The sequence below is a fragment of the Podarcis erhardii genome (assembly GCF_964252035.2).
Source record: "Podarcis erhardii genome assembly, chromosome: 13".
In the NCBI taxonomy this organism is placed as follows: domain Eukaryota; kingdom Metazoa; phylum Chordata; class Lepidosauria; order Squamata; family Lacertidae; genus Podarcis; species Podarcis erhardii.
Genome location: NC_138502.1, coordinates 53,582,349 through 53,604,745, shown reverse-complemented (window position 1 = coordinate 53,604,745; position 22,397 = coordinate 53,582,349). Strand labels below are relative to the sequence as shown.

Genomic DNA, 22,397 nt, shown 5'->3' with positions numbered 1-22,397 from the left:
TTTGGCAGAAACAGGTTTATTCTGTACAAAAGTTTGAAGACTTCAAATCAAGACACAGAGGAGGGGTTTTCCTGGGATGGTGATAGAACCACCCAGAAACAGGAAAAGCTGTTCCATACCTTGCCAAGCTGGACTCTCAAGAGAAAATGTGACATAATTATCAGCTCATTGCATCATTGTTTTGACAAAGTCATTAAAACATCACTGAAAGAAAGAAGCTGGACACTTTCTGCTTTTCTCTTGCACACACATACTTGAGGCTGCCCCGTGAAGAGTCAGCAGCAGATTCCCAGCTACACAGCCAAGTCACGCATTCTCACACCACCGCCTGCTCCCCCTTGGGAATTTTAGGTAAGCAGCCACGTGGTAAGTCCCCCGTCCCCCCGCTTGACACAGCCAGTTCTGTCTGGATTCAAAATATGATCAAGGCACTTGTAGGTTCTCTTCTTTGCAACTGCTCATCTGACTGATTAGCGCAAAGAAATTCCATCACAACACAGGAAGTGGGATGCTAGAAGGTCTTTAAGTCTGTTGAGAAGATTATTAACACTTAAAACACACTTTTCTAACACTGCTGTGCATGGCCACAGGGGGTGAGGGGAGGGCACAATGTTCTGATACAAAGTGCTTGTTCCTGCCACGCAAACACAGACCACTGACCAGGAGTTTATAGGTAGGGGAAGACGTTTGCATGGCAAGACAGAGGGTGTGCCATTGTCCTCAGAAAAGCACACCAGCTGGATCTGCATTCATTTCACTCCTCAGCTCGATGCTCCTGGCTTTGGCGCTGCCGTCTAGAGTGGACACGTTCGTAAAAGAGTAAATAGGCACTGGACGAAAGGACTTCCTGCAACGTGGTCTTGTGCACCACATCATCTGAAATCCACAACCACTGGTTGCTGGTGGCTAGCATGCTTTTGCAAGTCGGTGGAGATCGGCGATACGTGACAAAGTGTCCTGAGTGCATGTCCCCATGGTGGACCACAACGGCCATCAGGCGGTACAGATATGATGGAGAACTGCCAAATGAAGGAAAAACACAGGAAGGCTGGTTTAGTCCAAGGCAGCAATGGTGCCCTTTGTATTGCCATGAGCAAGAGCATTCTACGGAATGGACTACTAGGGGATCCAGCCTTGTTAAGCCATAACGGCTCCATTTGCAAATTGCTTTCCATGCTCCTGTAGCAGCATCCAGACTTGAGATAAACCATGCGGGCAAACGTGTGCCGGGCCTGAATAGGTCAGGATTTCACTGCACTTTTGATACGGGAGACCCAGACAGCCAACAGAAAATATCAGTGGCATGATGGAACATTAGAACGACTCTGGAGATTTACTGGTCACTCCGGGAAAAGTTCGAAGTAGTTTCAAATGTTCTTACTTACCTACAGTCAGGTGCTGTCATGTACGGGAAAGCTACTGGGGATGTAAGGAAGGATGGAGAGCAGGTACCATTCATAAAAGAGGATTTGTTGTTGCCCGCCTGTTCCACATCTACGAAAAGACCCCAAAATCATAGTGCATCGCTGTTATTATCAAAACGGGTTGCTTGCTTATTACAGAAGGGGGTCTCCTGTGCCTGGTTTGTACGGTGTCCTTTATTTACAACTCTGAAAGTTGGTTTGTAAACATCTACATGGCTGCTTTCCTATGGCGACCAAGAATTGCCTCCAGGCAACTAGGCAGGGGGGAAACGGATCCTTCTGTGGGGGTACAAACTGCTTTTCTGGACTGAGCTGCAAGGCAGCTTTAAACCAGGGGTGGCAACCCTTTAGCCAGAGGGCCACATTCCCTTCTGCTTGCTAGCAAAGCAACAGATGTTCCTTTACCTTTACACAGCTGGCTCCATTCCAGCCATGGAAAAGTTAGGTTTCTACACATAGCCCTCTCTGTCCAGGCAAGATCACATTCCCTCCAGACACAGAGCAGGGCCAGAAATGGGCCCCCCCCCAAGCCCTCTTAGTTCTAGCTGGAAGAGAATCTTGTCCACACATCTTTCCCAGGCGAGCCACATGGAGGTGGACATTAAACCTTTTCATATCTGAGACTGGCATAAAGCTAGGTCTGGCTGGCCAGCCCAGTTGTCAATTCCAATATAACCACACACGTACGCCTTGACCTGCCCCATAGCTGAGGTTAGATGCCACATCTGGTGGAGGGCAGATGGGTGCAGCCTTGTTGACGTGGTCCTATGTATAGGAAGAGCCTGCTGGATCAGGCCAGTGGCCCATCTAGCCCAGCACCCTCTTCTCACAGTGGATGACCTCCCCCAACAGAGGTTGGATGGCCATCTGCAGGGGGTTGGACTAGATGACCCTCAGGGTCTCTTCCAATTCTATGATACGGAGCCCAGGGTGGGCCAATCATATTGACCCACAGTCTTCCACCTCTTAGTTTCTGGAATGAACTGGCTTAGCACAAGGACTAACTCCCCTGCTCTCTCCCTTCCAAGTCCTCATTCACTTTGCTTGCCTACCGGCTTTTGGGTCCAGTGATGCCTGTGGGCTGCCTGCAGGGTTGGCTTTCTGGGCAGGGAAGCGGTGCTTGTAGACATCCATGATGAGGAACTCGCCAAATTGCACATGCTCGTTTCGCTTCAGGGGCATGCCATGGTTGGACCAGCTCAGCCTTTGTAGGTGGATACAGAGACACTGAGGTAGCTGTGGAGCAAAATGTAAGAAAGGGGTGGGAAGGTGGCTGTCCTAGTTCCAAGATGCGTGGTGGACGCCATAGAGGCAGAGGGCTTCCCGCACAGAAGCCACAGAAGGCTTGATTGTTGCCTTCGTCAACCTTGTGCTCTCTAGATGCTTTGGACTACAACTGCCAAATCTTTTGCCTCCTTAGTTTCCGGAATACATGAACTACCCCATTTTCTCCACAACTATCTTGCATGGTAGGCCGCCATAGCTGCCTAGGGGTTTGAAGCAAGGTCTTCCCACCCAATGAAACACCAACCATGCCAAACTGAATCGCTCTTTAAAAGCTTTATTCAAAATCCACCAGTATTTCTAATTTTCCAGACATGGAATGAATGGTGTGCAAGTCGACGTATGTGCACACATGTAATCAGAAATTAGGAGTCTAAGCACCACAAGCAGAAAGTTGGGTTTCGCACAAAGCCCAAAGGCAGGTTTTGTTCCTTGGGCTATCCATTGCTTCTCACACAGGTGGGGAGGCCCACAGAAACCACTGTTATGCACTACAGATGTGTTTGAAAAACAAATAATTCTATAGGTTTCCAAAACCACCAAACTTAAGACTAGTTGTTTAGTTCTTCAACTAGTAGCCCATATTAATACATACAAATATAAGCATTGCCGAAGCATTTAAGATTACAGTGGTACCTCGGGTTACATACGCTTCAGGTTACAGACCCCACTAACTCAGAAATATTACCTCGGGTTCAGAACTTTCCTTCAGTATGAGAACAGAAATCATGCTCCGGCGGCGCAGCAGCAGCGGGAGGCCCCGCTTCAGGTTACAGACCCCACTAACCCAGAAATATCACCTCGGGTTCAGAACTTTCCTTCAGTATGAGAACAGAAATCATGCTCCGGCGGCGCAGCAGCAGCGGGAGGCCCCATTAGCTAAAGTGGTACTTCAGGTTAAGAACAGTTTTAGGTTAGGAACGGACCTCCAGCATGAATTAAGTACTTAACCCGAGGTACCACTGTACATTTATTTATTTATTTATCTGCTGGATCTCTCAGTACATTTATTTATTTATCTGCTGGATCTCTCAGTGGCCTTTGATACCATTGACCATAAGATCATTCTGGACCGTCTAGAGGGGCTGGGAGCTGGGGGCACTGTTATATGGTGGTTCCGCTCCTTTCTCCTGGGCCGTGTCCAGAAAGTGGTGTTGGGGGATGAGTGTTCAGACCCCTGGGCTCTCACTTGTGGGGTGCCTCAGGGTTCCGGCCTATCCCCCATGCTTTTTAACATCTTCATGAAGCTGCTGGGAGAGATCATCAGGGGGTTTCGGCTGGGTGTTCATCAGTATGGAGATGATACCCAGCTCTACCTCTCTTTCAAATCGGAACTAGTGAAGGTGGTGAAGGTCCTGTGTGAGTGCCTGGAGGTGGTTGGAGGATGGATGGTGGCTAACAGATTGAGGTTGAATACTGACAAGACAGAAGTACTGTTTTTGGGGGATGGGGGCAGGCAGGTGTGGGGGACTCCCTGGTCTTGAATGGGGTAACTGTGTTCCTGCAGGACCAGGTGCACAGCCTGGGAGTCATTGGAGGTGCAGGTCAATTCTGTGTCCAGGGCAGCTGTCTACCAGCTCCATCTGGTAAGCAGGCTGAGACCCTCCCTGCCCACTATCAAGGAAATAAGCAACTATCCTACTTTTAAAAGACATTTGAAAGCAGTCCTGTTTAGGGATGTTTTTAATGTTTAATGCTATATTGTGTTTTTAATATTTGATTGGGAGCCGCCCAGAGTGGCTGGGGATATAAATAATTTATTATTATTATTATATATTATTATTTTATAATGATTTGAAATTCAAACTTGAACTGACTTAGTAAGTTGAGAATCTTATTTGGTAAACAAAGAAGGGGGAACATTCTATTTCTTTTCTTTTTCCCTCTTATATTTTAAAAGGCAAGCTGCATAAAGTGTGATATTGCAGCAGGCTGAATTTATTGACAGCATTTTGCTAATTTGGTGTAGTTTGCATACATTATTTTGATTCTTGGTAAAGAAAATAAGAAACTGCTCTTATGGTGATCTTGGAAACTTCATGCTAAGACGGTTTTCTTACCTTCCCCAGTTTTAGCTGTTTGACAAATGTTGTTCTCTGGTTCTCCATGATTTGCCCAGTCCCTTCTTCGGCCTGAATCTGGGGGTGGGTGGGTAGGTGGAGGAAGCCAAAATGAATTATAAACCAACCACGTATGGTACAGGCACAGACCACTCTGAGAAATCTATAGTATGATCACATTTTACCTGTAATTAACTTGCGCAATTTCAGCCTTGTGCAGTTGAAAGCTGGCCAGCTGAAGCTGCGCAAATAAATTGCACACAAGGCGGAGAGCTTAAAAGGCCCTTTGTGCTGGGTTTTCCCAGCTCATCTAGAGCTTTGAAGCTCTCTGCCTTGCTTATCAGGCAAGTCCTGCTCAGTGTGCAGGCTCTGGGATGCTCTTGCAACATCTCATGGGGCTGCCCAAGTTTTTGCAAGCTCTCGCAAGAGCATCGCAGAGCCCAGGTTCTGTTTGGGGGTGGGTGGGAGTCCTGCCTGGCACACCAGCTCCATAAGATAAGGATGGTTGCACAGGGGAGGTTTGAGTATACAGGTTTTGGCATACATGCGCCATCCCTGTGCAAGATGCGATCATACCGTACTACTTACTAAATGTACTACATTTGATGTATCCAGGTATAGCAGTCCTGAAGCAGATGGCATAATTCACAAGCACTGCAAATTTTGCATTTTAAGCTTTACTCGGAGGTGGGGGAGAATCCTTTAAGCTGGTCTTTCGAACCATGGGCAGCTTACCCACATTGAAAAACCAGGATGGTGCCTAGAGTAAGACCATGGAAGGGTTGTCAGCCATTCTAAGAGCCATTCTAAGGTGGGTCACAGTCCCTGCAACAGAAAAGGCTCCCCACAAAACCCATGAATGGGGCGCAGCATCTTCTGCAACTTCAAGATCCACACCATCAGCCAGAAACACAAAAAACCCCAACCATCCTGTTTCTAAGCCCACAAGAGGACCAGGAAGAGAATGGAGTACCTAGGAAATAAAAGCATCTTTCAGATGTATCAAGGGGCAATTAATCTGCACCAGGGGAGGGGGGTCACTGCAATCAAGAGACTTACTTTTGTGCAATTGTCACACAAGACGTCCTTGACTGACTCGGTGGAGATGAAGTGGTGGAGGCACTGGTCCAGGGTCAGTGGGTGGCCCTGTGGAGGAGGGGTGGGGGAGTAAAAGAGGAAGCGTTGGCACACGTCCTTAAACCCCGTGAGTCAGAAAAGGGCTGTGCTTGGGCAGCTGCAAGGGATTCCCACAGGAGGGTGCCTTACCCACATGGTGGCAGGGATGCTCAGGGAAAGGCTGTCAAAAGTGTCGTATCTGAGGGGACTCTGAAAGAAAAAGAGCCCAAATGTCTCAACGAGGATTTATAACGTAAACACCCTACTTCTCGCTCCCCCCAACTTTCACGATGATGCTCTTTGCCTGCCTGGGCAGAGAATAAAGAGATGGGGGGGGAGAGGTCTATGAAACCCTTTTGAAATGAACCCTGCCATACGAAAGAGCAGAGTCACATACAGAACTCCGCCAACCTTACCCTCTACCCCTTCCCACCACTGGAATGTGCCCCACCAACCCCACCCGAAGTTTAAAGAGGCTCCCCTCTCCTGCACTAAAGCACTACCAAGGACAACAACTCTTCAAAGCAGGCTGCCCATCCTGGAAGCAATAACACCCCCCAAGGAATAGTCTCAGTTGTGGGGAGCAGAGGGTCACCCCCTTGGCAGCTCCTCTTCAGCCCATCTACATGGGAAGTGACTCGGTCCTCCCTGGGTCTTAGCTCCACCCGCCCATTGATCTCCTGCAATCTGTATGCCTCTTTCTCTCACACAGACTTACGGACCTGGTGTTTGCAATGCTTGCAGACCATGTTGCTCGTTAACCTGCCATGAAAAGGATGCTGCAGCTTCCAGTGACTCAACACAGGAGGAGGAGGAGGCCCTACAAACCAAAATAAAGGTTGTTCCGTCTGACTCTTCTATTGTTTTGCCAGACACTGTGACTGGTGCCCTCCTGATAATCTTGTATCTGGAAACACCAGGATAGGGAAGACTGCAATAGCACCATAGGGAAACCATTAGGCTAGTTTAAAGAATTTAGGTGCCGGGCAAAAACGTTCCTCTTCAACAAGGCCTTTGGCCAATAGACATGTGATGCCCTTTTAAATGTGTTTGGGGGGCGTGTATTGGTTTGTTGTTCTTATTTTTACTAAGTATTTTGTGGTTTTTATATTGCAATTTTATGTTGTGAAGCACACTGAGATCTGCGAATGAAGGGTGCTACACAAATTTAATAATGTCATTAGACAAGGTTAAAGAGTGATTCCAATAGCCAGACATCCTTTCAGCTCCTGTCACAGTCGCCCCATGCAGACAACAAAATCAGGCCATAGCCCAAAGGTGTTTGGATTTTTATATCAGTAGTACAAATAGTATCTGCTACATTTCACCAAATCAGAAAAGTGTTTTTACCTCTTGTCCTGGAGCATATTTGCTTTTGTAGAATTTCTGGCTTCTATACAGACAAATACAAAATAAAGTTAGTTTTAAAAAAGAAAACACTTTCCACATGGTGATATCTTTACTACTGCACACTTAAGTGACAAGGGTGGTATCCAACGCAGTTATACTCAAGAGTAGATCCACTGACACTGATGGGCCTAATGTTAATTAACTTAAGTCCATTCGGAATTATACTTGGCTGAATACCACTCCAGGCAGTACAGGGAAGCACAACTTTGAAAAAACAGCTTAAAAGCAGAATCTTATGTAGGTCTCTTCAGCTGGGCAGCCCACCAAATTATGAGAACATAATAGGAGCCTGCTGGATCAGGCCAATGGAGGCCCACTTAGTCCAACACCTTGTGCTCACAGCGGTCAACCAGATGCCTCTTTTGGAAAACCCAAAGGAGCACAAGAGCCCTCTCCCCTTCTGTGGTTTCCAGCAACTGGTATTCAGAAGCCTTGCTGCCTCCAACTAATTTTATAAACTTCCATGTCACCTCTTACTCACCTTTTCTCTAGATGAAAAGTCCCAAATGCTGCAACCTTGCCTATAGGAAAGGTTGCTTTGCAGCCCCCGTGTCTCTTGAGTGCTCACCTCCAGAGAATGCACATCAAACAGATGCACGACCCGCAGCTGGCGGTCCCATTCATCTTCCAGCGAGGAGGTGAGGACATGGAACAGCTCGTGAGCATCCTACCGAAAGAGCACCAGAAAGCTCAGAATGCCAGGCCAAGCTCACCAGAAAAGTAGACAACAGGGGATCATGTATGTTGCCCTTGAGGTACATTTTTGCAGCTCCCAAGAAAAAAAATTGAATCCTGAAAATTCGGCTTGCATTTTTAGATGGACCTTCAGCAAGGCAACATGGAAGATCAAGAGGCCAGGGTTCCTTCACAGCAGGTTGGGGGGAAATTTAATGAATTTTCAAACATATTTCATGTCTACTGAGCAGATTTGTGTGCAGAAGTTCCCAGATTCACACTTGCCATCCTCCATCAAAGGGATCTGAGGTGGCAGATCTGGGAAAGGCCTCCCTCTGACCTCAGAGAAGCACTGATTGTCCAAGACAACAATGCAAAGCTGGGCGGTCTAATAGTCTGACTCACTATAAGGCGGCTTCCCACATACAGTGGTGCCCCGCAAGACGAACGCCTCGCAAGACGGAAAAACCTGCTAGACGAAAGGGTTTTCCGTTTTGGAGGCGCTTCGCAAAACGAATTTCCCTATGGGCTTGCTTCGCAAGACGAAAATGTCTTGCGAGTTCCTGCGGGTTTTTTATCCTTCCCCCCCCTTTTTCTAAGCCGCTAAGCCGCTTATCAGCTGATCCAATAAGCCGCTAAGCCGCTAAAAGCCGCTAAGCCGCTAAAAGCCGCTAAGCCGCTAATAGCGCTAATCCGCTCATCCGTCAATGGGCTTGCTTCGCAAGACGAAAAAACCGCTAGATGAAGAGACTCGCGGAATGGATTAATTTCGTCTTGCGAGGCACCACTGTATCTGCATGCAGGAGAAGAATTAAAAAAAAAGGTAACACTAGAGTTGTGCCTCAGACAGAGATGCAGCGGGCAGGCAGTCTCCTTTGTGCACCGAGTGGGGATGGTTGGCTTTCACACAGCCTTCAGCAAGTTTCAAAAGTACTCAAGGGGTGTGTGGAGGAGGGCAGAAGTGGGGTGAGGTCTGGGGAGAGTCCTGAAGGCCAGACATGGGGGTCTTAAGGTCTGCATTCAGACCACAGACCACAGGTTCCCCACCCTTGCAGTGAGTATTCAGACCTTTTCCCACCCACTTAAAAAGGCAGCACAAACCAGTTAAAACAAAACTGGGAATGCCATAAATCAAGGGTGAAGAACCAGTAGCCCTCCAGGGGCTGCTGATTCCAACTCCCATCAGTCCCAGCCAGGACAGCCAGCCATCATGGGTGATGTGAGTCATAATCCACTAAAATCTGGAGGGCAGCAGGCTCCCCACGTCTGGTGTAAACAAAGCCACAATTCTTTAACGTAAAACAAGAGCCCTGCTGGATCAGACCAAAGGCCCATCTCCTCCAGCAACCTCCTTCCGACAGTGACCAACCAAATGCCTCTGGGAAGTATCTGGAAAGGCTGCAAGTAAGAGATGAGAGAGCAATAGTCCTCTCCCGCTCGTGTCCCCCAGCGACTGGCTTTTGCTTGTTATGTGCCAGATGTCAAGGCTGTAGAAAACAACAGCAACAGAGAAGCATACTCTGGTGCCTTACCCCACTTGGGTAGCTACCTGCTCTTCGAAAGAGGAGATCTGCCACCTGTACATCCTCAGGACCTCCAACAAGCAGCTTGCATCCAGGAAGTCATCTTCAGTCACCTCTTGGCAGGATAAAGCTGAATGCATCAAACACAAAATAGTCAATGCAGACCACGCACAGAAATGAATTCACTCATCCTAAACATACATTCCTCTTATTCTACAGAAAGTTCTCTCCACTTGTGTAAACGGAATTGAGTAAAACCATCTTGCCCAGCATTCTTCTTTCCACAGTGGCCTTTGGGAAGCCTCCAAGTGGGACACCAGCACAACAGCCCTCTCCCCACTCATGCTCCCCAGCAGCCAGTACTTGAGGCACACAGCCCCCACCCAAGACTGGAGGCAGAGCAGTCTTCCTGACTAACAGCCTTATCCTCCATGAATTGCCAAATCCTCCTTTAAAGCTGTGCGATTTGGTGGCCATCACTACAACCAGTGGGAGCAAATTCCAGAAGTTTAACTGTGTGGAGAATCACCTCCTTTTGTCTGTCCTGAATCTTCCAGCATTGAACTTTATGGGATAACACCACTGGGTTCTAATATGATGAGATATGTTTTGGGCTCCATAGCACCTTTATAGGAAAGAACAGAGCAGTTCAGATAGATGCTGGTAATGTAATACTTATAATGCCTCTTGTGGGGATGTCCTGTGGTGTCTTCTGTTTGGACAGAAATTGTTGTTCATATTAACTGTTTTGGAAAAATTCTTGATACTTGTGAATGACCATACACAATTATATTCCTATGATGTGAGTTAATCCTGTGAGCCCTTACAGTTGCAGAGACGTATGCTGGAAGGATAAACACTCACCATGCATTACTCAGTGGTCTGGAGATCTCATTGCCCTTTCTATGATTGAATGTGTATCTTATCTGGTCATTTGGATATCTTGTTGGGACATGTGGTCTACCTATGTTAATATATGTTTTGAAGAGGATTGATTGATTATTCTTATTGTTAATGAGACAGTTCAGGAAAGCGATTGCCAGTATTCTTGGTACAGTGGAACCTCGGGTTAAGTACTTAATTCATTCCGCAGGTCCGTATTTAACCTGAAACTGTTCTTAACCTGAAGCACCACTTTAGCTAATGGGGCCTCCTGCTGCTGCCGCGCCACCGGAGCATGATTTCTGTTCTCATCCTGAAGCAAAGTTTTTAACCTGAAGCACTATTTCTGGGTTAGCGGAGTCTGTAACCTGAAGTGTATGTAACCTGAAGCGTATGTAACCCGAGGTACCACTGTATATCTCATATAATATTTGTACGTCATTTTACAATCTTAGCTTGGAGGTGCTTTTTCCCATAAGGTATGTGATGCTAAGTATTTGTAGGTCCCCTGTACTGTTTACCTTTAGTCTATTGTTCTTTTTTAAACACTGTTTTCTTGTTTTGAGGTTTGCAACTGTTTTCTCTACTTATGTAACAAATTAAATTAAGACATATAGTGGAACCTTGGTTGTCAAACGTAATCCGTTCTGGGAGACCGTTCAACTTCCACAACATTTGACAACTGAGGCACAATGGGAGGTCAGCAAAATCCATAAAAAAATTGAGAAATGCACCTTGGAAGCCATCTGACTTCCAAGGTGCGTTTGAAAACAGCAGCATTCACTTCCAGGTTGTCGGCATTCAAAAGTCAAAACGTTCAACTTCCGAAGTGTTTGACAACTGAGGTTCCACTGTGCTTGATAAAAGGAAAAGAAGTGGCTTGCTTTATGCTTTGTGTTATGCACCCAAAATAACACAAAAGGACCTTTACCTTTCAGGAGGTGGAGCAAGGTCAGGGACAAATACTTCCCAGACGTCTCACTCTGGCTGACCTGGTACTGAACTGTGAATCCTTCCAGCCACTTGATGAAGGACGGACAAGCAGACAGCCCCTGGAGAAGTGAGTTCATGAAGCATGTGTTTCCCAGGTTGAGAAGACCTGGCACTAGCCCTGGGGGGGAAATACATCACTGCAATTGCTGCAACCTTCTGAACACAGCCTTCCTGCTTTTACTCTCCAGTACCTCTGCTCTGCCCTGCCCTAAATGCTGCTCCTTGTCCTGTCATTTGCAGAATGCCTCGCCTGACACCATCATCACACAGCTCTAGGCAGGAGACAGAAACACTCCTTTTCCACCAGCCCCTTGGCTCTTAATTATATGTGGTCTCCTGGAGTAGGTGGAATGTTTTAATCCTGCCTTTTAAAAATAGGATTGTCTTTTAGATTTTTCTTTGTTTTTCTTTTATGCTGGTTTTAATGTATATGTTTCCTTTATTACATTGCAAGTAGTGTTGAGTTATCTTGGTAAACAAGCTCCCAATGAATTTAATAAACGAACAATTTTTCTGCATGTTGTTCTGACCTTATTCCTCCATTTGCACTCCCCGCCCTCCCGCTCCCAATTAAACTTCTTGGACTTACTTCCAAACATCTCTGTGGTCTTGCTCTTCTTTATTAATCTTCCCTTGTTTCTCTCTACCAGCAAAGGGAACCCGCAGCCCTCCAGATGTTGCTGGACCCCAACTCCCATCATCCCTGAGTGCTGGCCATGATTGCTGGGGTTGATTGGAGTTGGGAGTACAAAAACCTTTGGAGGGCTTCAAGTTCCCCATCCCTGCAGTTTACACTCCCATCATTCTGCACGTATCAGCTGCATCCTCCTATAGTTCAGGGATGGGGAACATCTGCAGCCCTTTAGGTGCTGTTGGTCTCCAAATGCAATGAGCATGGTCAGTGGCCAGGACGATGGGAGTTGGCAACAACACCTGAAGGTCCAGTTTTCCCCATCCCCGTTTTAGTTGGAAACCCTTCCACCTGACATCAGTCTTTCTTCCTGCTTTTGATTCTAGAGTGTCAAAAAGCATTTGTTCACTCTGTTTAGTCCCAACTGCTGTCTTCTTCCATTTTGCTTTCCTTCCTCAGGTTTTTAATTTTAAGACAATCATCCTGCAGACAGGGCCTCAGTTATGTTTTAGTTTTCTGTATGGCCACCACTGGCCATTTTAAGCACAACAACACACCTTCAAAAAAGACAAAAGGGCTCTCCTGTTGGGATTCAGTGGCCAAGGAAGACCCCAATATTTATATGAGACTCTTTTTGTTGGGATCAGGATCAAGGATCAAAACTTTATTAGCAAAGCCAACAGGCCACAGCTATACAAGAATTAAAAATAAAAAGAAGAATAAAAAGAAGAAAAGAGCAGGCAAAAGGAGGTCCGTCAGATGAACAAGTCTAGTGGTGGCCTAGCTTGGGATCAGGACATGCAAGGTGCAAACTCACCTGCCCCACTCACTCCTCCCTAGTCTCCCTTTCATTTACCTTTCCTGCGTTTTTTTCTCTCTGTGATGGGGCCCCATAAGACATAGATGCTTGCAGCAAGAGCAACTGCAATCCCACCAATCACTCCCCAATTCTTCATTACTTTACACCTAAGAAGAAAAGAGAGAGGGGTGATCCCAATATACATCTGTAAACAAACAGCCCAAAATATTACACTGGAACTCCAGAATACAGTCAGTACCTTGGTCGTCAAATGGAATCCATTCTGGAAGTCCGTTCGACTTCAAAAAATGTTTGAAGACCAAGGCACAGCTTCCGATTGGCTGCAGGAGCTTCTTGCACTCAGTCGGAAGCCGCGGAAGCCACATCAGATGTCCGGCTTCCAAAGAACGTTCACAAACCAGAACACTCACTTCCGGGTTTGCAGTGTTCGTGAGCCAAAACAGACGCGTACCAAGGCATTCAACAACCAAGGTATGAATGCAGAGCTATACTTGGGGGCGGGGGGGGGGGGGATACACATTATTTGAGATTTTGGCAAGGACACTTTTTATATGATTTGACATTCCTTTATTGCATATGAAAGGGAACCATCATTTTCAATACAACCCTCATGACAATCCTGGCAAATCTGGAACTATACTTGATAATCAGATAATGCTGATATTCTTGACTTGGACTCCCCCACTCGGCCATCATGAAGATCCCCGGGTGACCTAGGGGGCCAGTCGCGGCCTTCTCTCAGGGGATTAAATGAGGAGGGAGAGACGGGGCCGGGGAAAGGTGGGAGATAAACGCAGAAAGCGGCGGCGGCGACGACGAAGCAGAAGCGGGGTGCTGCCCCTGAACCCCGCGGGGCCTCCTGGATCCAGACCAGCATCTTGCTTCCAGTGCCCCCTCCCCAGAAGCCTGCAGGCGGGTGCTTCCCCCGGCGCCTGGCGCGCCGAGGTAGACTGCGGCCGCCCCTGCAGGCTCCATTCCGCCCCCGCCGACTGACCTGGCCGCCCCTCCGGCCCGGAAGAGCCGCCTGGCCGCCTTCCTGCCGAGCTCCTCCACCCCGCGGCGGCTCAGCAGCATCCCGCCCTCAAGCGCCCCGGCTGCCCCGGGCGGAACCAAAGGCGTCAGGCGCGCGGGGAAGGGAGACGGCGCGGGACGGAAGCGGGGCAGCCGGACCGCCCCAGCAACGGGCCCGCCCCCCTCCCCGCTCTCCGCGCGCCCGGGTTGCTAAGGCGTGCGCCGCTCTGAGGCTCCCGCCCGCCGCCCGCGCCCCGCGCAGAGGGTTCCGTGGCACAAAGACAAGCGAGAGGCTGTCGCCAGAATCAGTGCCGGGTCGACGAATAAGCCAAAGAAGCTGTAGCTTCGGGCCCCCAAAAAATTAAAGGGGGAAAAAACTTGGATGTACACTTCCAAAATATAAAATAAAAAACAAATAAAACCTACATAATAATTATTTCACTATTAATATACTTCTTACAGTAATTGTATTTCACTATTAATATACTTCTTCTTAATTGTATTTCAGTTCAACAATTACTTTGATAAAATACATATTTTGTTACGTGCAAATGGCTTTAGATACCTATTACGTCCATAAATTACCATATAGCATATATTCAACATAAAAAACAACAACAATTTGTTGTTGACAAAGGACAGCTGGACATATAAAGGGCCCCATTACTGTCAGTAGCTTAGGGCCTCATCAAACCTAAATCCAGCCCTGTCCTTCACCCTTGATTTTAATTGTTCTCCATATATTCCCGAGGGGAAAAGAGGAAAGCAAAAAGCATTCCTGATTTGCCTGTGTTAGTTTAAATGCGCCCGAGGAGAAAGAGAGAGAAAAAGGCAAAGCACTTTAAACAAAACAGAAAAAAACAGAAAATACATTTTACTTGGGAGTAAGGTCCTAGTGAATTCAAAAGGGGCTTGCTTTTGAGTAGAATCGGGCAGTAAATAGGCAATGCTCCTTATGAATAACAAGCCACATGCATAATATTTGTTAAGTGTTGTAGACTTTAAATGGCCTGTCGTCTTATTGGGCAAAGGCATAGTAAAATTCAATTTAAAACAAGAAGAATGCAACAAAGAGGGAACCATTGGGATGGCACGAGCGAGAAAGCTGTGGCCTGAAGTAAACTCAAGAATGTGCTGCACCATCTGCGTGAGTCAATTTTTTAAAATTGTAAACCACACTGGCAGGAGGAAGGCAATAAATAAAATAAAATAAAATCAAGCAACAAATACAATTAACTATATTAAACAGTAGAGTAGAGCTGATACTTAACATCAGAGCTGACAATAACCCTTAATTAAGAGCAGCTGCTGATTCCTAGACAATAGGGGGCTGGGGGCTTCCTACATAAACCGCTTCATGTGCCTTGGTAGAAAGGTGGTTGTTGTTGTTTACTAGTTTCCGACTCTTCGTGACCCCCTGGACCAGAGCACGCCAGGCACTCCTGTCTTCCACTGCCTCCCGCAGTTTGGTCAAACTCATGTTGGTAGCTTCGAGAACACTGTCCCACCATCTCGTCCTCTGTCATCCCCTTCTCCTTGTGCCCTCCATCTTTCCCAACATCAGGGTCTTTTCCAGGGAGTCTTCTCTTCTCACGAGGTGGCCAAAGTATTGGTGCCTCAGCTTCAGGATCTGTCCTTCCAGTGAGCACTCAGGGCTGATTTCCTTCAGAATGGAGAGGTTTGATCTTCTTGCAGTCCATGGGACTCTCAAGAGTCCCCTCCAGCACCATAATTCAAAAGCATCCATTCTTTGGCGATCAGCTTTTTTTATGGTCCAGCTCTCACTTCCGTACAATACTACTGGGAAAACCATAGCTTTAACTATACGGACCTTTGTTGGCAAGGTGATGTCTCTGCTTTTTAAGATGCTGTCTAGGTTTGTCATTGCTTTTCTCCCAAGAAGCAGGCGTCTTTTAATTTTGTGACTGCTGTCACCATCTGCAGTGATCATGGAGCCCAAGAAAGTAAAATCTCTCACTGCCTCCATTTCTTCCCCTTCTATTTGCCAGGAGGTGATGGGACCTGTGGCCATGATCTTCATTTTTTTGATGTTGAGCTTCAAACCATATTTTGTGCTCTCCTCTTTCACCCTCATTAAAAGGTTCTTTAATTCCTCCTCACTTTCTGCCATCTATGTTGTGTCACCTGCATATCTGAGGTTGTTGATATTTCTTCTGGCAATCTTAATTCTGGCTTGGAATTCATCCAGCCCAGCCTTTTGCATGATGAATTCTGCATATAAGTTAAATAAGCAGGGAGACAATATACAGCCTTGCCGTACTCCTTTCCCAATTTTGAACCAATCCGTTGTTCCATATCCAGTTCTAACTGTAGCTTCTTGTCCCACATAGAGATTTCTCAGGAGACAGATGAGGTGATCAGGCACTCCCATTTCATTAAGAACTTGCCATAGTTTGCTGTGGTCGACACAGTCAAAGGCTTTTGCATAGTCAATGAAGGAGAAGTAGATGTCTTTCTGGAACTCTCTAGCTTTCTCCATAATCCAGGGCATGTTTGCAATTTGGTCTCTGGTTCCTCTGCCTCTTCTAAATCCAGCTTGCACTTCTGGGAGTTCTCGGTCCACATACTGCTTGAGCCTACCTTGTAGAATTTTAAGCATAACCTTGCTAGCGTGTGAAATGAGTGCAATTGTGCGGTAGTTGGAGCATTCTTTGGCACTGCCCTTCTTTGGAATTGGACCACATCAGCAAGGCGGGGGGGGGGGATCTGGTCATCTGGGCAGCCCAAGACCTCCATCCACACTGCTCAGGCTTGCACCCCAGGGAGGTCACTTGAGTGCGGCTGATGCAGTGGTTTGACTTCACCCCTGGAGTGAAGTCCAAGACAGACAGGTGCCAACAACTATGTAACAGCCGTAACAGACTCACTAACACAGACTTTTCTTGTGCACCTCCAATTCCTCCTGCTCATGCACACACACCACACGCTCAAAGTATTTCCTTTTTTATCAGCATTCGAAAACTGTCTTTGTTTGCTCTAACGTATCAGGAATGTAGAAGCAGCTGTGAAGGGTGGAGGGGGAGAAGACAAATGATAATTGTGTGCTTCACAACTGCAGCAATGTGCATGCCTTCTAAAAGGGCCCAGGATGTAAGATTACCTGGCTGCACTCCCACTGCCTCGGTGGGTTCTCTCCCACACCCTGCCCCCCCATCCAGCTGCTCATAAGCTCTCAAACACCTGTTCAGCAGACACCCTTCCACAAAGCTAGTGAAGTTCAGCCACAACACCACAAATACCAGAAAGCTGTTTTGAAAGAGCCATCAAGGTCAATCCAGTAATTAGTTCTCAGAGGGCTGGAGAAAATGCATGTCATTCAAGGCCTTTAGTCACTAGCAGCTCTTGCCCTCTCAAAACACCCCATAAAGTGCTATGTGTTGCGTATTTTTTTTATATACAAGGTTCCTGCTGCTTCCTTCTGTTGGCTTCTGTTTCACTCTCTGCTGGTTTTTATACCTATTTTCATCCCAGCAGCCAGGATTTTTAACTTAAGGTGGCTTTACCACCAGAAACAGGTGAACTCCCCACCACCCTGCAAATCATCTTTTGTTCCCCACAATTTCTGAGGGGATTTGGAATGGACAGTGTTGTGTATTGAGTCAAAGGATTTTATATCTGTATTATTATTGTCTGTATTTGCATTAGGGTAAAGTAACTGCCTTTTGGTTCCAGAGGGTACAGCTACTATTGGTCCATTTAAGCTGCTGTATTTGGATCCTCTGTCTTATTGGTTGCCTCCAAAAGGCAGGACTGTGATTGCCTGATATTGTTCCCTCCAAAATGTATCCTTTCTAGCTAGTTCCCTGTCCCTATAAATGTAGCTCTCCCCTCCTCAAGTTTCAGTCTTGTTGCGTTAATAAAGAAGTGTTACTAGAGAACTGTCTCCAGCATATTATGTCAAGAGAGCTGAAATCACAAACCCCACGTCACAACAACTGGCGACGAAGGTGGGATCCGGAATGCTGAGGAGCGGTTAAACGCAGCCCTGCCTCAGAGTCCGGATTGTAGCTAAGAACAAGACTCACTGGCCAGCTGAGAAGACGACCCTGCCCACAGGACAATGGAGAGTCCAAGGGTATTGGAGCCCTTCCAGCCATCAGAGCCCCACACGTGGGAAGACTACGTCGAACACTTCGAGTTCTTCGCAGTGGCTCAAGGGATCACCGATGCCAGCAAAAGAAGGGCCACATTCCTGAGCTACTGTGGGCCTGAGATCTTCAAGCTGGCCAAGGCATTGCTTGCCCCAGCGAAGCTAAGTGAGACATCTCTCAAAGATATTCTTGCCTGCCTAACAAGCCATTTAGCGCCTACTGAGACCAAGATGGCCCGGCGGATGGAGTTTCATAAGAGGCAGCAGCGTGCTGGGGAGTCTGTATCTGCATTTCTAGCTGAACTGCGGAAGCTCGCTCAGCACTGCGACTTCGAAGATCTGGAAGAGACTCTCCTGGATCGGTTTGTCGGTGGTCTGAGCAGCAAGAAAGCCAGAAGACGCATCGTGGCTAAAGAAGAGGTTACCCTTGCTTCAGCCTTGAAGGAGGCCACCGCCACGGAGAATTATGAAAGAGAGGAGCTTGATGCCAGTCGCAGGGCCCCTAAGCCACAGATAGAAGTTGCGCATGCCATGGATGAGCTAGAGGCTACTCCGAGCCAGAGCCCAGTTCGTGGGGTCGAGTCAGTGCGTCAGGCCTGCACAGTGCACAAAGATCACCGAGGCAGGTGCCCTGGTTGTGGCGGAAACCATGAGCGGAAGAGTTGTCGTTTCCGGGATGCTATGTGCTGGACGTGCAGAAAGACAGGTCACATCGCCAGGGTCTGTAGATCGGCGGCGTTGGGAGTGACAGGAGCACCTAGACTGGAGCATCGCAGATCGGCCACAGCAAACCATGTTCTAAAGGACTGCAACTACGTAACGGAGATCAACGGGAGGGTCGTGCAGTTTCCAGCGCAAGGCAAGGCACACGTCAAGGTGAAGATTGAGGGTCAGCTGTGCAACATGGAGGTGGACTCCGGATCTGGATTCACTATCGTGTCGGACCAGACCGCGAGGACATTCTTCCCCAGGGGTAAGTTGCCCCCTCTGGAGACCTTCCCGGCAACTTTGCAGTCATACTCAGCGGGCCGCATCCATGTTATGGGAATGTGTGCCGTGAGAGTACAGTTCCGGGACAAACAGGCGGTACTCAAACTGGTGATTGCGAAGGGCAGTCGCCCCAGTCTCTTGGGCACTGACTGGTTTCCCGCCCTGGGACTGAGTATATCAGGGCTTAATTCAATCCAAACCTGCCCCGAGATGAGCGAGGCATTATACAAAGAATTTGCTGGTCTCTTTAATGGAAAACTGGGTTGTTATAAAGGGCCCCCAGTTGACTTCGAATTGGACCCTGGGGTGGCCCCAATCCGACTCAAACCAAGGCGAGTGCCATTTGCACTGCAACCCAAGATCGAAGCAGAGCTGGATAAATTGGTCAAGCAGGGAGTTCTCTCACCCATGGACTCCGCTAAGTGGGAGACTCCAATCGTCACGCCCCTTAAAGCAAATGGGGAAGTTAGGATCTGTGCTGATTACAAATGTACTATCAATAAGGCACTCAGGGGAAATTCATACCCCATTCCAGTCGTATCACATCTGTTGGCTAAACTGGCTGGGGGCAAGGTGTTCGCCAAACTTGACCTGGCACAAGCTTACCAACAGCTGCCAGTAACCCCACAATCAGCGGAAGCACAGATTATTGTCACACATAAAGGGGCGTTCAGAGTTAACAGATTACAATTTGGAGTTTGTGTGGCCCCAGGGATTTTTCAAGGGCTCATGGAACGCCTGTTAAGAGGTCTGCCGGGGGTCTTGCCATTTTTTGATGATGTTTTGATTGCTGGAAAAGACCCACAGGAACTGGTTGCGCGTGTCCGTGCAGTGTTGCTCAAGTTCAAGGAGGTGGGGTTGCAACTAAAAAAGGAAAAATGCAGTTTTGGGGTGCCAACTGTGGAATTCTTGGGGTTTAAAATTGATGCATCAGGCATCCACACCACAGATGCTAAGGTTAAGGCCATCATCGAGGCACCACGACCACAGAACAAGACGGAGTTGCAGTCATTCCTGGGACTTATTAACTTTTATCATTCGTTCTTACCCCAGAAAGCTTCGGTAGCTGAACCATTACATAGACTGTTGCAGAAAAAGAATGTGTGGCGATGGGGGCAGGAGCAGCAGAAGGCTTTTGACTCCTTGCGAGGAATGCTGAGTAGCAAGAGCGTCCTTGCTCATTATGATGAATTGAAGCCGCTGGTCCTGGCATGTGATGCCTCTCAATACGGCCTGGGGGCGGTGCTGAGTCATAGGGAACCGGATGGGTCGGAAAAGCCCATCTCTTTCTATTCCCGTACGTTGTGGCCCACGGAGCGCAACTATGCTCAAATTGACAAAGAGGCGCTTGCAATTGTGGCAGGAATCAAAAAGTTCCATGATTATGTGTACGGTCGTCATTTCTCCATTGAAACGGACCACAAACCACTGTTGGGGTTGTTCAACCCGAACAAACAAACGCCACAAATTCTCTCCCCCAGAATGTTGTGTTGGTCTATATTCCTGAACGGGTTCCAGTACACCTTGACCCATGTGCCGGGGAAACGGTTGTGCCACGCTGATGCGCTGAGTCGATAGACACTGGCGGAGGAACGGGGGTGCGGAGGGAGCAGACCACCCCCGGCACCACTATTCTGGTACGGTGCCATCGTGATGCCCCCCCCAGACACGTGCCGTTCACCCCTGCGCACCAGGCGCCATGCCCCCAGAACGTGTGCCACGCTCCCAGGATGCGCGCCATGCCCCCGCCTGCTCTCCCCCCCCCATGCGGCTTCGCCACTGCTCCTAGATTGGTTTGCTTATCAATATAAACAGGAGAAGACTGTCTCAGAGCAAAAGGAAAAAGGGATGGGGAGGGAGGAGATAAAAACAAAAGTAAACTCAGGGCCAAGTTACAGGTTGTTATAATAACCAGCTGGGATGGAAACTGTTCAGATAGTCTGATGGGATGGTTGCTGCTGTGTATTAATTGAGGCACAGCCAAAGGCAACTGGTATCTCAACAGAACATCCCTGTTTCCCTTCCCTCTCTCTACTCTGCAGACTCATGGAAGGGCTCAACTAGCCACCTTGTAAGGTGTCTGGTATTCTGATCCTATTTTTTGTCAATGGAAAGGGGTAACATAGGCAGCTGCCTCAGATACCAGGTCATGCTATATGTCCATCTCACCCAGTATTGTCTACTTTGACTGACATGATCTTAGGCAGGGACCTTCCATGCCACTTCCTTCCTGACCCTTTTTAAAGATGCCCAAGTATTGGACTTTCATGCACCTTACAAAGTCTCCTTCCACAACCACTCTGCTCATCTCTGGACTGTCACAGCAAGCCTATCTCATGGGTGGGGCCCTTTTTATTTTTCCTTTTTATGGTACTTTTAGAAAGACTTGACACATTTATGGTGGCAGAAGCTTTCAAAGACAGAAGGGTATAACTTCACTGGATATAACTTCATGAAACGAAGTGGGCCTGAGCCCCAAAGAGAAAACTCTGATTTCTTCTTCATCAGCATTTCCCCCCCCCCCACTTCTCTGAGCCTTGCAGGCTGAGCACAGTGACAGAGCAGCCACTTTCCACATGAAAAAGTCCCAATCCCAGATGGCACCTCCAGGTAGGGCTGGTAAGGAGTCCTGCCTCAAACCTTGGAGTGCTGCGACCAGTCAGTGTAGACAGTATTGAGCAAGGTGGACCACTGCTGAGGGTTCCCAGTTAAACCAGCCCTGGAGCAACAAGGACTGGACTCTTAGCTTATTCTTAAGGGGAAGGACCATAGCTCAGAGGTAGAACACCTGCTTTGCATGCAGAAGTTCCACATTCAATTCCTGGCATCATCAGGGCTGGGAAAGGCTTCTCCCTCAAGCCCTGGAGAGCTGGTGCTGGTCAGTAGACAGAGTCAGAGGGTCCAAGAGTCTTCCCATGTTCCCCCTCTCTCATCACACGAGAACTCAGACATCCAGTGAAGCTGAACCTTGGAAGATAAAAGAAAGTCCTTCTTCACACAACACATAGTTAAACTATGGGACCCATGTCCACAGGAGGCAGTGGTGGCCACCAGCCTGGGTGGCTTTAAGGCGACCAGACAAATTCATGGAGGAGAAGGCCCTCCATAGCTACCAGGCACAAGGGCTCTGCCACCACCTTCAAAGGCAGCAACGCGTCTGAATACCAATTGCTGGAAACCACAAGAGGGCGTTTGGTTGGCCAGTGTGAGAACAGGATGCGGGGCTAGAGGGGCCATTGGCCTGATCCAGCAGCTGCCTCTTCTGATGTTCTTACCAGTCTCCTAGCAAAAATTGGTATCGCACCTTGGAGCTTAGGGATAAAGATAAATGGGAAGGGAATTGGCCGATTCCTGTGGTCAGACAGTGGGAGTTGGCTGCTCCTGCAGCTCTCTGCTCTTTGTATTTCCTCCTCGTTTCCCTCCTCCTCCTCTTTTTCCTCTCCTCCCCTTTCTCCTCCTCCTCCTCC

General features: G+C 47.9%; 1 protein-coding gene across 6 annotated transcripts; it reads right to left on the bottom strand.

Moving 5' to 3' along the window:
- USP30 (ubiquitin specific peptidase 30) lies at positions 1–13,968 on the bottom strand. Of its 6 annotated transcripts, XM_081836543.1 has the most exons (14): positions 13,813–13,901; positions 13,057–13,303; positions 12,855–12,964; positions 11,306–11,485; positions 9,519–9,622; positions 7,776–7,961; positions 7,235–7,277; positions 6,607–6,704; positions 6,035–6,094; positions 5,828–5,914; positions 4,769–4,846; positions 2,477–2,660; positions 1,386–1,494; positions 1–1,019 (listed from the first exon to the last, which is right to left on the bottom strand). In XM_081836543.1, exons 3-14 carry the CDS (start codon positions 12,952–12,954, stop codon positions 755–757), a joined length of 1,494 nt encoding a protein of 497 aa, XP_081692669.1. In that variant the 5' UTR covers positions 12,955–12,964; positions 13,057–13,303; positions 13,813–13,901; the 3' UTR covers positions 1–754. The 6 variants fall into 6 exon arrangements, with proteins under 6 accessions (XP_081692669.1, XP_081692667.1, XP_081692668.1 ...); XM_081836541.1 differs by lacking the exon at positions 13,057–13,303 and having other exon boundaries at positions 13,813–13,968; XM_081836542.1 differs by lacking the exon at positions 13,057–13,303 and having other exon boundaries at positions 7,863–7,961; positions 13,813–13,968.
- Between the last annotated feature and the right edge of the window lie 8,429 nt (positions 13,969–22,397).